At 51.2% G+C, this 13926-nt stretch overlaps 1 protein-coding gene across 1 annotated transcript in view; it reads right to left on the bottom strand.

Annotated features, from left to right (window-relative positions):
* Positions 1-13723, bottom strand: part of vps37c (VPS37C subunit of ESCRT-I) — a 36885-nt gene extending 23162 nt beyond the window's left edge. The window contains exons 1-4 of the mRNA XM_072275568.1: positions 13639-13723; positions 12357-12737; positions 12003-12128; positions 4546-4717 (exon numbers count right to left, since the gene is read on the bottom strand). Coding sequence (XP_072131669.1) covers positions 4546-4717; positions 12003-12128; positions 12357-12371 — 313 coding nt within the window. The 5' untranslated portion in view covers positions 12372-12737; positions 13639-13723. The remainder of the gene's footprint in view (positions 1-4545; positions 4718-12002; positions 12129-12356; positions 12738-13638) is intronic.
* Positions 13724-13926: the final 203 nt, after the last annotated feature.

Below are 13926 nucleotides of genomic sequence, written 5' to 3'. Positions count from 1 at the left end.
CACGGGTCCCGGCCTCAATAGTATCCAGGACATCGTCAGGGAGCGGTGTCTCAGGAAGGCGGTGTTCGTCATTGAGGACCCCGACCACCCAGGACGTGCCCTCTTCTCACTGTTACCGTCGGGAAGGAGGTACAGAGGCCTGAAGGCACACACTCAGCGATTCAGGAACAGCTTCTTCCCCTCTGCCATCCGATTTGCGAAATGGACACTGAACCCATGAACACTTCCTCACTTTGTTCTTGGTAAATTATTTCTGTTTCTGCACAAGTTTTAATGACTGTGATCGATTCTGAAGTGATTTTTTTTCCCCACTATTTATCATGTATTGCATTGTACTGGTGCCGCCAAGTTAACAAATCTTTAAATTCCTCGGCATAAACATCACCAAGGACTTCACGTGGTCTGTACACACTGGCTGTGTGGTTAAAAAAGGCACAACAGGGCCTCTGTCACCTCAGACAGTTGAGGAAGTTTGGTATGGACCCCCAGATCCTAAGAACTTTCTACAGGGGCACAGTTGAGAGCATCCTGACTGGCTGCATCACTGCCTGATGTGGGAACTGTACTTCCCTCAATCACAGGACTCTGCAGAGAGTGGTGCGGACAGCCCAGCGCATCTGTAGATGTGAACTTCCCACTATTCAGGACATTTACAGAGACAGGGGTGTAAAAAGGGCCCGAAGGATCATTGGGGACCCCAGTCACCCCAACCACAAACTGTTCCGGCTGCTACCATCCAGGAAACGGTACCGCAGCATAAAAGCCAGGACCAACAGGCTCCGGGACAGCTTCTTCCACCAGGCCATCAGACCGATTAATTCACACTGACACAACTGTATTTATATGTTATAGCGACTGTACTGCTGTACATACTATTTATTACAAACTACTATAAATTGCACATTGCTCATTTAGATGGAGATGTAACGGAAAGATTTTTACTGCTTGAGTATGTGAAGGATGTGAGTAATAAAGGTCAATTCAATTGAAGTGAGACCATCGGTTGTGGGAACACCGGAAAGAGAATAACATTAGTTATCTGCTTTTGTTCAAGGCCTGATGGTTCAGGGGTAAAAGCTGTTCCTGAACCTGTGAGTCCTGACTCTCCTGTACCTCCTTCCTGATGGTTGAGGGGTAATAACTGTCCCTGAACCTGGTGGTGTGGGTCCCGAGGCTCCTGTACCTCCTTCCTGATGTTTGAGGGGTAATAACTGTTCCTGAACCTGGTGGTGTGGGTCCTGAGGCTCCTGTACCTCCTTCCTGATGGTTGAGTGGTAATAACTGTTCCTGAACCTGGTGGTGTGGGTCCTGAGGCTCCTGTACCTCCTTCCTGATGGTTGAGTGGTAATAACTGTTCCTGAACCTGGTGGTGTGGGTCCTGAGGCTCCTGTACCTCCTTCCTGATGTTTGAGGGGTAATAACTGTTCCTGAACCTGGTGGTGTGGGTCCTGAGGCTCCTGTACCTCCTTCCTGATGATTGAGTGGTAATAACTGTTCCTGAACCTGGTGGTGTGGGTCCTGAGGCTCCTGTACCTCCTTCCTGATGGTTGAGGGGTAATAACTCTTTCTGAACCTGATGGTGTGGGTCCTGAGGCTCCTGTACCTCCTTCCTGATGGTTGAGTGGTAATAACTGTTCCTGAACCTGGTGTTGTGGGTCCTGAGGCTCCTGTGCCTCCTTCCTGATGTTTGAGGGGTAATAACTGTTCCTGAACCTGGTGGTGTGGGTCCTGAGGCTCCTGTACCTCCTTCCTGATGGTTGAGTGGTAATAACTGTTCCTGAACCTGGTGGTGTGGGTCCTGAGGCTCCTGTACCTCCTTCCTGATGGTTGAGTGGTAATAAATGTTCCTGAACCTGGTGGTGTGGGTCCTGAGGCTCCTGTGCCTCCTTCCTGATGTTTGAGGGGTAATAACTGTTCCTGAACCTGGTGGTGTGGGTCCTGAGGCTCCTGTACCTCCTTCCTAATGGTTGAGTGGTAATAACTGTTCCTGAACCTAGTGGTGTGAATCCTGAGGCTCCTGTACCTGCTTCCTGATGTTTGAGGAGTAATAATTGTTCCTGAACCTGGTGGTGTGGGTCCTGAGGCTCCTGTACCTGCTTCCTGATGTTTGAGGGGTAATAACTGTTCCTGAACCTGGTGGTGTGGGTCCTGAGGCTCCTGTACCTCCTTCCTGATGTTTGAGGGGTAATAACTGTTCCTGAACCTGGTGAGGTGTAAAGTTTGGTTCATCCTTGGGAGCAATTTCCAAATGCCCATTACAAATTCCCATCTGTACAAACAATAGTACGCAAGTATGAACACCATGGGACCACGCAGCCGTCATACCGCTCAGGAAGGGGACGCATTCTGTCTCCTCGAGATGAACGTACTTTGGTGCGAAAAGTGCAAATCAATCCCAGAACAACAGCAAAGGACCTTGTGAAGATGCTGGAGGAAACAGGTAGACAAGTATCTCTATCCACAGTAAAACGAGTCCCATATCGACATAACCTGAAAGGCTGCTCAGCAAGGAAGAAGCCACCTGCTCCAAAACCACCAGAAAAAAGCCAGACTACAGTTTGCAAGCGCACACGGGGACAAAGATCTTACTTTTTGGAGAAGTGTCCTCTGGTCTGATGAAACAAAAATTGAACTGTTTGGCCATAATGACCATCGTTATGTTTGGAGGAAAAAGGGTGAGGCTTTCAAGCCGAAGAACACCATCCCAACCGTGAAGCATGGGGGTGGCAGCTTCATGTTGTGGGGGTGCTTTGCTGCAGGAGGGACTGGTGCACTTCACAAAATAGAATCATGAGGAAGGAAAACTATGTGGATATATTGAAGCAACACCGCAAGACGTTAGCCAGGAAGTTAAAGCTCGACCGCAAATGAGTCTTCCAAATGGACAATGACCACAAGCATACCTCCAAAGATGTGGCAAAATTGCTTAAGGACAACAAAGTCAAGGTATTCGAGTGGCCATCACAAAACCCTGACCTCAATCTGATATAAAATTTGTGGGCAGAACTGAAAAAGCATGTGCGAGCAAGGAGGCCTACAAATCTGACTCAGTTACACCAGTTGTGTCTGGAGGAATGGAACAAAAGTCCAGCAACTTATTGTAAGAGGCTTGTGGGAGGCAACCCAAAACGTTTGTCCCAAGTTAAACAATTTAAAGGCAATCCTACCAAGTACAAACAAAGTGTATGTAAACTTCTGACCCACTGGGAAAGTGATGAAAGAAATAAAAGCTGAAATAAATCATTCTCTCTACTATTATTCTGACATTTCACATTCTTAAAATAAAGTAGTGATCCTAACTGACCTAAGACAGGGAATGTTTTCTAGGATTAAATGTCAGGAATTGTGAAAAACTGAGCTTAAATGTATTTGGCTCAGGTGTATGTAAACTTCTGACTTCAACTGTATAACCCCATTGACTCTGCAATAATAATGAGGCAGCCAACAGAGAGGAAGGCATCACCCTGACACAGTGCTGTCAAGAAAAGAAACCTCTCCCTCAATGTTGCAAGAACAAAGGAGCTGGTTGTGGACGACAGGAGGAATGGAGACAGGCTAACCCCTATTGGCATCAATGGATCTGGGGTTGAGAGAATGAACAGCTTTAAGTTCCTCAGCATAAACATCACCGAGGATCTCATGTGGTCTGTACACACCGGCTGTGTTGTGAAAAAAGCACAACAGCGTCCCCTTCACCTCAGGCGGTTGAAGAAGTTCGGTGTGGGCCCACAAATCCTGAGGACTTTCTACAGGGGCACAATTGAGAGCATCCTGACTGACTGCATCGCTGCCTGGTATGGGAACTGTACTTCCCTTAATCGCAGGACTCTGCGGAGAGTGGTGTGGACAACCCAGCACATCTGTAGATGTGAACTTCCCAGTATTCAGGACATTTACAGAGACAGGAGTGTAATAACGGTCCGAAGGATCATTGGGGACCCGGGTCACCCCAACCACAAACTGTTCCAGCTTCTACCATCTGGGAAACAGTACCACAGCATTAAAGCCAGGACCAGCAGGCTCTGGGACAGCTTCTTCCACCAGGCCTTCAGACTGATTAATTCATGCTGCCACAACTGTATTTCGATGTCATATTGACCATCCAGCTGCACGTACTATTTATTATAAATGATCATAAACTGCACTTGGCACACTCAGACGAAGGCATAACGCAAAAGATTACTCCTCCTGTACGCAAAGGACGCAAGTTATGGAGTCACTTCGAATTCAAATCTCGCCACCAACGCCGGTGAGAGTAACCCTGATTCCGACTCGATGGGCTGGCCAGTTCTGGATCTAAACTGTGGAACTTGCGAACTGTAACTACCCGGACGAGCCCAGCACTGGGGACTTTATGAAAGGCCCGACTGAAGAACTGGGAAGACAACGTTCCCCACCCTGCTCTCGTCACCTCCTCACAGGATCCAATCAGCTTCTGAGGAGGCGACGACCCCCCCCCCCCAACCCCCTGTGCCTTGCCGCCACTGTTCCCCATGGCTTCACACCCCACCTCCCAGCCCCACTCACACAACCCCAGTCACTCACCCAGCTTCTGGTGCCGCTCGGTCACGGCCTGGTGGGCGACCCGCAGTTCGCTGTACCCCTCCGTCAGCCGCGCCTTCCCCGTCTCCAGGCGGGGCTGCAGCTCCAGGTTGGACTCGGCCAGGCTGCGGTTGGTGGCCAGGGACATCTCCCGCTCCAGTTGCAGGTTCTGGACCTAGGGGGGGGGGGGCAGAGAAGTTTGGGGGTGTTATTACTCTCTTTCAATCTTTTTTTTTCCCCTCGAAGTTTTAGATTTGATCAGAAAATCTTTCTTTTTTGGTCATATCCTCAAAATGGACTGCCCCCGTCCTTTTGTTTTGTATAGTGCAGTGGTTTTCTTTTCTTTTCATTTAAAACCCAATGTTTTTTCCTTTCTCTTCATGAACAGCTGAGAAGAGAATTGTTATTTTCATTTTTTATTACATATATTCTATTCTAGTTTAACAATATCCATGATTTTGACAATGTCCATCTTAATCTTGGTTTATACTAGATTAGATTAGGTTATGAGGACACTCAGTCCTCATTTATTGTCATTTAGAAATGCATGCATTAAAAAATGATACAATGTTCCTCCAGAATGATATCACAAGAAACACAGGACAAACCAAGACTAAAACTGACAAGACCACACAATTATAACATATAGTTACAACAGTGCAAAGCAATACCATAATTTGATAAAGAGCAGACCGTGGGCACAGTAAAAAAAAAGTCCCAAAGTCCCGAGAGACTCATCATCTCACGCAGATGGTAGAAGGGAGAAACTCCCCTCTATATTGTTACTGATATATATATTTGAACTAATTATCGTCTTGATTGTATTAATGCTTTTTTTAAATCAATAAAAAGATTAATAAAGAAAAGGAAATTTGGGAGTGGGTGGGGAGGATTGGGGAACAGGGTGTCAAGGAGGGTGCCAACGTGACGCGAGACCGGCGGAGGTGGGGACCGGGCCCCAGCGCGGAGCGAGACCGGCGGAGGTGGGGACCGGGCCCCAGCGCGGAGCGAGACCGGCGGAGGTGGGGACCGGGCCCCAGCGCGGAGCTCCACAGAGAACAGAGTGAGTGATGAAGACGTGGGCTGGGGTTAGTGACTGGGGGGGGCGGGGGGGAGAGCAATCAAGATGGGGAGACAGAGGGCGTGGGTGAACGTGACATGGTAAGGCGATTGTGGGGGCAAAGAAAGTGACAGGGGTGGATGGCAGAAGCCACTGACATTAGAAGGGCAAGAGTAGGACACACATCGTGAACGGTGGGGAGTGTTGAGGGGGGAGGGACCCCTGTGTACTAGGACAGGACACACACCGTGAACGGTGGGGGAGTGTCGAGGGGCAGAGGGACCTCGGCGTACGAGGGTCGGACACGGACCGTGAACGGGGGGGGGGGGGGGGGGGGGGGGAGTGTCCAGGGACGGAGGGACCTCGGTGTTCAAAGGCAGGACACATAGCATGAAGGGTGGGGAGTGTCCAGGAGTAGAGGGATCACCCCTATAGCTGTCCCTTTCAACAATAAGTACTCAGCTTTGGGTACTGTTGGGGTGGGGTGGGGAGAACTATCTATAAACTGTGCCTCTGGTACTGAGTCTGACCCTGTGGCTCAGAACGGGAGGGAACGGAAGGGGACGGCAGCAATAATCGGGGACTCCACAGTTAGGGGGACAGAGAGACAACTCTGTGGACGCGAAAAAGAAACACGGATGGAAGTTTGCCTCCCAGGTGCCAGGGTCCACGATGTTTCTGAACGCCTCCACAATACCCTGAAAAGGGAGGGTAACCAGCCAAGAGGTGTGGTATAAACTGGTACCAACGACAAGAGGTAGAAATAGGGAGGAGGCCCGGAAAACAGAATGCAGTGAGTTAGGAAAGAAGCCGAGAAGCAGGACCTCAAGGGTACTAATCTCAGGATTTCAGTCTGTGCCACACGACACTGAGGATAGGAATAGAACGAGGGGGTAGGTAAATGCATGGCTGAAGAATTGGCGCAGGGAGCAGGGATTCAGATTTCTGGTTTTTTGGGACCTCTTCTGGGGCCGGTGTGACCTGTACAAAAGGGATGGGCTGCACTTGAATCTGAGGGCGACCAATATTCTTGCGGGCCATGGTCACGAGAGCTGTTGGGAGCGGCTTAAACGGATATGGCAGGGGGATGGGAACCAGTATGATAGAACTGGGGATGAGCCAGCAGGTTTACAAGTAGATGGTGTGTGTAACATGAATGTAAGCTCATGACTGGGTACAAACGCAGACAGGGCAAAGAGTTAAATAGCACCATGGATGTGAAATTCAAAAAGAGTGAAGAACACAGGACTGAAGGTGCTATATTAAGACCATCAGACATAGCGGCAGAATTATGCATCTGGCCCATCGAGCCTGCTCCACCGTTCAATCATGTCTGATCCTTTTGTCCCCTCCTCAGGCCCATTCCCCGATCATCTCCCCATAACCTCTGATGCTGTGTCCAATCAATAATCTATCGATCTCTGCCTTAAATACACCCAACAGACTCCACAGCTGCACCTGGCAACGCATTCCACAAATTCACCACCCCACTGGCTAAAGAAATTTCTCCACATCTCTGTTTTAAATGGGCACCCCTCCATCCTGAGGCTGCGCCCTCTTGTCCTAGACTCCCTCACCATGGGAAACATCCTTTCCACATCCACTCTGTCCAGGCTTTTCAACATTCGAGAGGTTTCAATGAGACCCCCCTCTCATCCTTCTGAATTCCAGAGAGTACAGACCCAAAACTGTTCACAATACTCAAGGTGAGGCCTCACCAGTGCCTTATAAAGCCTCAGCATCACATCCCTGCTCTTGTATTGAAGACCTCATAAGATGAAGGCTAACATTGCATTTGCCTTCCTCACCACCGACTCAACCTGCAGGTTAACCTTCGGGGTGTTCTGCACGAGGACTCTCAAGTCCCTTTGCACCTCAGATTTCTGGATTTTATTCCCATTTGGAAAATGGTCTGTACATTTATTTCTGCCACCAAAGTGTATTTTCCAACATTGCATTTAATTTTCCACTTTCTTGCCCATTCTCCTAATCTGTCCTAGTCCTTCTGCAGCCTACCTGTTTCCTGAACACTACCTGCCCCCCAGCCAATCTCTGTGTCGTCTGCCAACTCGGCAAAAAAGCCACCTATTCCGTCATTTAAGTCATTGATATACAGGATAAAAACAATCTGTGCGTAAACCGACCCCTGTGGAACACCACTGGAAAATTAAACTGCGAGTAGCATTTGGAATAAGGTGCATGAACTCGTGTCAAAATTAGAGATTGGTCGGTGTGACATTGCGGGCATCACTGAGTCGTGGCTGAAAGACGGCCATAGTTGGGAACTTAATAGTAGAGGATACACTTTGTATCGAAAGGACAGGCAGGAAGGCCTTGGGGCGATGTGGTTCTGTTGGTAAGAGATGGAATTACATTTTTAGAAAGAGGTGACATAGGGTCAGAGAATATTGAATCTTTGTGGGTGGAGTTAAGAAACTGCAAGGGTGGAAAACCATTATGGGAATCATATGTAGGCCTCCAAATAGTAGCCAAGATTGTTGTTGAGATTGCAAAGGGAGCTGGAAAAGGCTTGTACTAAGGGCGATGACACAATTGTAGTGGGGGACTTCAATCGGGAAAATCAGGTTGGTGTCGGATCACGAGAGGGGGAAATTTTGCTGAATGCCTGCGAGGTGGCCTCTTAGAGCAGCTTGTGCTTGTGCCTAGTCAGGGAAATGGGCAGAGGAGTGGCTGACAGGCAGGAGGCAACGAGTGGGAATAAACTAATGGTTGACTGGTGGTGTACCTCAGGGGTCAGTATTGGGACCGCTACTTTTCTCATTGCTTGTCAATGATTTACAGTAGATAATGGAACCGACAGCTGCGTGTCAAAGTCTGCAGATGATACGAAGATAGGTGGAGGGGGCAGGTAGTGCTGAGGAAGCAATGCCATCGCAACAGGACTTGGACAAATTGGAAGAATGGGCAAAAATGTTGCAGGTGGACGACAGCAGCGGCCCCCAACCACCATACGGGGCCGCAAAGCACGTGCTACCGGGCCGTGAGGAAACGATATGAGTCAGCTGCACCTTTCCTCATGCCCTGTCACTGGAACGTAGGGCTGCCAACTGTCCCGTAGTAGCCGGGACATCCCGTATATTGGGCTAAATTGGTTTGTCCCATACGGGACCACCCTTGTCCTGTATTTCCCTCGCTGAGGTACAGCATTCCTACGAAACCTTTCGTGCTGAAATGGCGTGAAGCGAAGAAGCAATTACCATTAATTTATGTGGGAAAAATTTTCTGAGCGTTCCCAGACCCAAAAGATAACCTACCAAATAACACACAAAACCTAAAATAACACTAACATATAGTAAAAGCAGGAATGATATGATAAATACTCAGCCTATATAAAGTAGAAATAATGTATGTACAGTGTAGTCCGGAAGATGAAGGCAAAACCAATTTGGGGGGGAAAAATTGGCACGTACACGCATGCGCACATCACATGTACACACAGGTGCCCGCGCAAGGCTTCATGGTCATGGTAGCCTTTCCCGGGATAAAGTGTCCCAGGATTTGACTGCTACTTTTGTCCCTTATTTGGGAATGAGAAAGTTGGCGACCCTAACTGTAAAAGACATGTTGAGGTGAGTTTAACCCTACTTGAACACCGCCCCACCCCTGTCGGCCGGTCTGGAAGAATATTGTCAATATTAAACAGGTCCGCGGTGCTAAAAAGGTTGGGGACCCCTGGACTAAAGTGTTGGGAAATGTATTACAATTCATTTCCGGAGAAGGAAAAATAGTGCAGATGTGTATCAAAATTGGGAGAGGGTTCAAAACACCAGAGGTGCAGAGGGACTTGGTGGGGGTCTCTGTGCAAGACTCCCAGGAGGTTAATTTACAGGTTGAGTCTGTGGTAAGGAGGGCGAATGCAATGCTGGCATTTATTTCAAGGGGACTGGAATATGAAAACAAGGAGACAATGCTGAGGCTTTACAAGACACTAATCAGGATGCACGTGGAGTATTGTCAACAGTTTGGGGCCCCATGTCTCTGAAATGATCTGTGCCACTGGAGAGAGTCGACAGGAGGTTCATGAGGATGATCCTGTGAATGAAGGGGTTAATATATGAAGAGCGTTTGGCAGCTTTGGGGGTGGACTCGCTGGAATTTATTGAATGTGGGGAGATACCACGAAAACTACCGAATGTCGAAAGGACTGGATAGGGTGGATGCGGAGAGGACGTTTCCCGTGGCGGGGGTATCCAGAACTAGAGAGGGCACAGCCTCAAAATTGAGGGGCCACTCCTTAGAACGGAGGGAAGGAGGAACCTTTCAGTCAGAGAGCAGTGAATCTGTGGAAGGCTCTGCCACAGACCGCGGTGGAGGCCAAGCCCGTGGGTGTATTTAATCCTGAAGTTGATCGCTTCCTGATCAGTCAGGGCACCCTCCAGCACCCAGGACGTGCCCTCGTCTCACTGTTACCATCAGGTAGGAGGTACAGAAGCCTGAAGGCACACACTCAGCGATTCAGAAACAGCTTCTTCCCCTCCGCCATCTGATTCCTAAATGGACTTTGAATTCTTGGACACCATCTCACTTTTTCAACATACAGTATTTCTGTTTTTCGCAAGTTTGATTTACTTGTTTACTTATTATTACTATTATTATTTCATTTATTATTTTTTCCCCTCTTCCAGATTATGCAATGCATTGAACTGCTGCTGTTAAATGAACAATTTTCATGTCACATGCCGGTGATAATAAACCTGATTCTGATTGAAAGGATACGGATCCGCAGAGTGGAATGGCCAAATTCTGCTCCCATGTCTTACAGTGTACGAGGGTCGGACACACAGCGTGAACGCTGGGGAGTGTCGAGGAACAGAGGGAACTCGGCGTACGAGGGTAGGACACGCACCGTGAACGGTGGGGAGAGTCGAGGGACAGAGGGAACTCGGCGTACGAGGGTAGGACACACACCATGAACGGTGGGGAGTGTCGAGGGACAGAGGGTAGTCAGTGTATGAGGGTAAGACATACACAGTGAACAGTGGGGAGTGTCGAGGGACAGAGGGACCTCGGGGTACGAGGGTAGGACACACACCGTGAATGGTGGGGAGCACTGAGGGACGGAGGGAACTCGGTGTGCAAGGGTAGGACACACCCTGTGATGGAGGGCAGTGTTGAGGGACGGCGAGACCTCGGTGTATGAGACTCGTACACCCACCACGATGGTGGTGGGGGGGGGGCGGGGGTTGTTGAGAATTCACATCAGCGCCACTGACGTCCGCTGGGTCGGTCAGTGCACGGAAGAGTTTGAGTTCTCCGGGCCAAACAGGTCCAGCTCACTGGACAAAACAGTCCTTGGCCGGGCTGTTTCCCTGTGACACATGGGTTGGGCAAGTGCTGGAGGCTTTGAGAAGATCTAGTAGAGGGCGAGGGAAACCTTGATGGTGGTGAAAAACAGAGTTGTAGGGTAACGACAGAGGCTCAGCCAATGTCATTTACTACACTGAAAAAAATACAAATGCCCAAAACAAAAAATCCCAAGAGAGAGCTTGTGACTTACTGGAACTTGAATTTATTTTCACACTTCCCTGTCTTGCTTTCATTTTTCAACTTGATACTTCCTTAATTTCGCCAGAGGCGCGGAGGAGGAGAATGCGTGACCGGTTGCTTTGTAAGCGGAAATAACCTCGTGCGAACTTTTGCACCGAGCTGGGGTTGGGGGGGGGGGGGCGCGGAGAGAAGCTGATGTTCGAGAGGGTGGCTGGATCAGGGAACGCTGAGGGACAGAGAGACCATGGTGCATGAGGGTAGGACACACACCATGAACGGTGGGGAGTGTCGAGGGACTGAGGGACCTGGGGGTACGAGGGTAGGACACACACTGTGAACAGTGGGGATTGACGAGGGACAGAGGGACCTCGGTGTACGAGGGTCGGACACGCACCGTGAACGGTGGGGATTGTCGAGGGACAGAGGGAACTGGGGGTACGAGAGTGGGACACGCACCGTGAACGGTGGGGAGTGTTGAGGGACAGAGGGAACTTGGCGTACGAGGGTAGGACACACACTGTGAACAGTGGGGATTGACGAGGGACAGAGGGACCTCGGTGTACGAGGGTCGGACACGCACCGTGAACGGTGGGGATTGTCGAGGGACAGAGGGAACTGGGGGTACGAGAGTGGGACACGCACCGTGAACGGTGGGGAGTGTTGAGGGACAGAGGGAACTTGGCGTACGAGGGTAGGACACGCACCGTGAACGGTGGGGATTGACAAGGGACAGAGGGACCTCAGGGTCCCAGGGCATGACACGCACCGTGAACAGTGGGGATTGTCGAGGGACAGAGAGCCCTCGGTGTACGAGGGTAGGACACGCACCGTGAACAGCGGGGAGCATCCAGGGACAGAGGGAACTCGGTGTACAAGGGTCGGACACGCTCACCTCCTCGCTGTCCAGCACCAGCGCCTCCATCTTCTCGTCATCGTCCAGCACCTGCTGCAGCTCCTCGGGGCTCAACGCTCGGAGTTTGTTCAGCAGGAGAACCGGCAGCTGGCTGTCCAAGGGGATCTGAGGGGGCAGGAAAGGGGTTATGGGGGTGGGGAGCAACTCCCTCCTCGCTGCCTGCCATGTCCCCCCCCTCCAACCTCGCCCGTGCGCACCAAACCCTCGCCGACCCCCCTGCCTCCTCAGCGCCCCGCTTCATAACTCCCCCGTCCCTTCCCAACCAAACCCCACCCCACCCCCCACCACCACTCGCTGCCCCTCTCCCGTGGCTCGAGGAGCCCCCACAGCTACCTGCTGGCCGGACATGGCAGCTCACGAGGTTCGACCCAGACCGCCGGGAGGTGGCGAAGTCCTCCCCCAGGCCTCTCCCCAGTGCGGGGGCGGGGGGGATGGTGGGGTTCCGGCTCTCGGGCCCGGGGATCCGGAAGCGGGGCGAGGGTGCTGGCCCCCAGTCGGTGGCGGACAGTCCCTCCTAGAGTGCCGTCAAGCAGTGCGCTCCCCCTCAGCCGAAGCCGTCCCAGCACATGGTGTCCGCTGGGGAGAGGGGAGCGAACGAGTCAGGACGGGTCGCTGTCAAACTCGAGCCGGGATCCCTCAGGTCGAAAGGCCTCTCACAGCCTCTTCTGTGGTCGCGGATTTCCTGGGTATACTGATGCACCCACTTCCTAAATGCTGGGTGGGGAAGAAAGGCAGCATTAATTCCCCGAATCCAACACCCCCCAAGGCCCAGGACAGATCCCCAAACCCCGTGTCCTGCAAAGGTGGCCAAATCCACAACTTCCCAGTTGCATCCCGAAAATCCGGGAGATTCCCGTACTCCACCTCCCTCATAACCTGATCCCCTAGTTCTAGCAGGCGAAGAGCTGGAAGTCCTGAACTCTAGGGGGATTCTTTAAATCCAGTGAGTTTCCAAAACAAAACAAAACGGGGGGGGGGGGGGTGGAATTCAAAAACTGTACATAACTCAAAATTGAAGGGCCAGATCTAAAATGCAGCGAATTCCCAAAATCCTGATCCCTAAATTGCAGGAGATTCCTTCAATCCACTATTCCAGCATCCAGGGGAATCCTGCACTTGAAAATAAGGAGGGGTCCCTGAAGCAAAACGAGTTTCCTAAGATCCAGGGAATTACAAAGCTCTCAAGCCTGAAATTGCGAATGCACGTCCCGTAAATCCAAGGGCAATTTCCCAAATCCCCATCCCCAACAAATCCTGGGCATCCCCAGGGATTCCCTAAAACCAAGAGGGCGGTCGGGGATTCCTCAGATCCAGTCAGTTTCTAAAGTCCAGGGGATCCCCAAACTCCAGATCCCGGAAGTGAAATCGCACAAACTTTCCCGGAAGAGGGGCATGACAGAGGAGATCCCCAAAATCCCGAACTTCCGGGAGTCGGGGGGTGGAAAGAAAAGACGCCAGCGCAGGAAAGTGAAATGTCGCCGCCACCGCCGCGGAATCACGTGACCGACGGGCCGGACGCCCCGGGGGTCGCAGCCCCCACCTCCCCTCTCCTCCGGTCCCTCCCTTCCCCGCAGAATCCCGAAGGGGCCGCAGTCCGAGCCCGAAACCCCCTCACCGCGCAATCGGCCGGCGTAAAACACCACCTCCGCCCTCTCCAACCGCCGCCCACCGAATGACGCCAGAGCTCCGGTATCCGCCCTCTCACATGACACGCCGGCGTGCCCACTGGGGGTAGGGGTGCCGCTCCTTCCTGCCCGCCACGCAATCGGTCCTCTCAGATCATCCCCGCCCCACCACCGGCTTAACGCCTGTCCTTCCATTTAATTCTACTTCCTTTATTTGCTCCGCCTTTGCGGGGTATTTTCCTCTCATCTCACAAATATTCCTTCTGAATCACACCCCC

The sequence above is a fragment of the Mobula birostris genome, chromosome 13, assembly GCF_030028105.1.
Source record: "Mobula birostris isolate sMobBir1 chromosome 13, sMobBir1.hap1, whole genome shotgun sequence".
Classification (NCBI taxonomy): domain Eukaryota; kingdom Metazoa; phylum Chordata; class Chondrichthyes; order Myliobatiformes; family Myliobatidae; genus Mobula; species Mobula birostris.
This window is presented reverse-complemented; position numbering and strand designations above follow the sequence as displayed.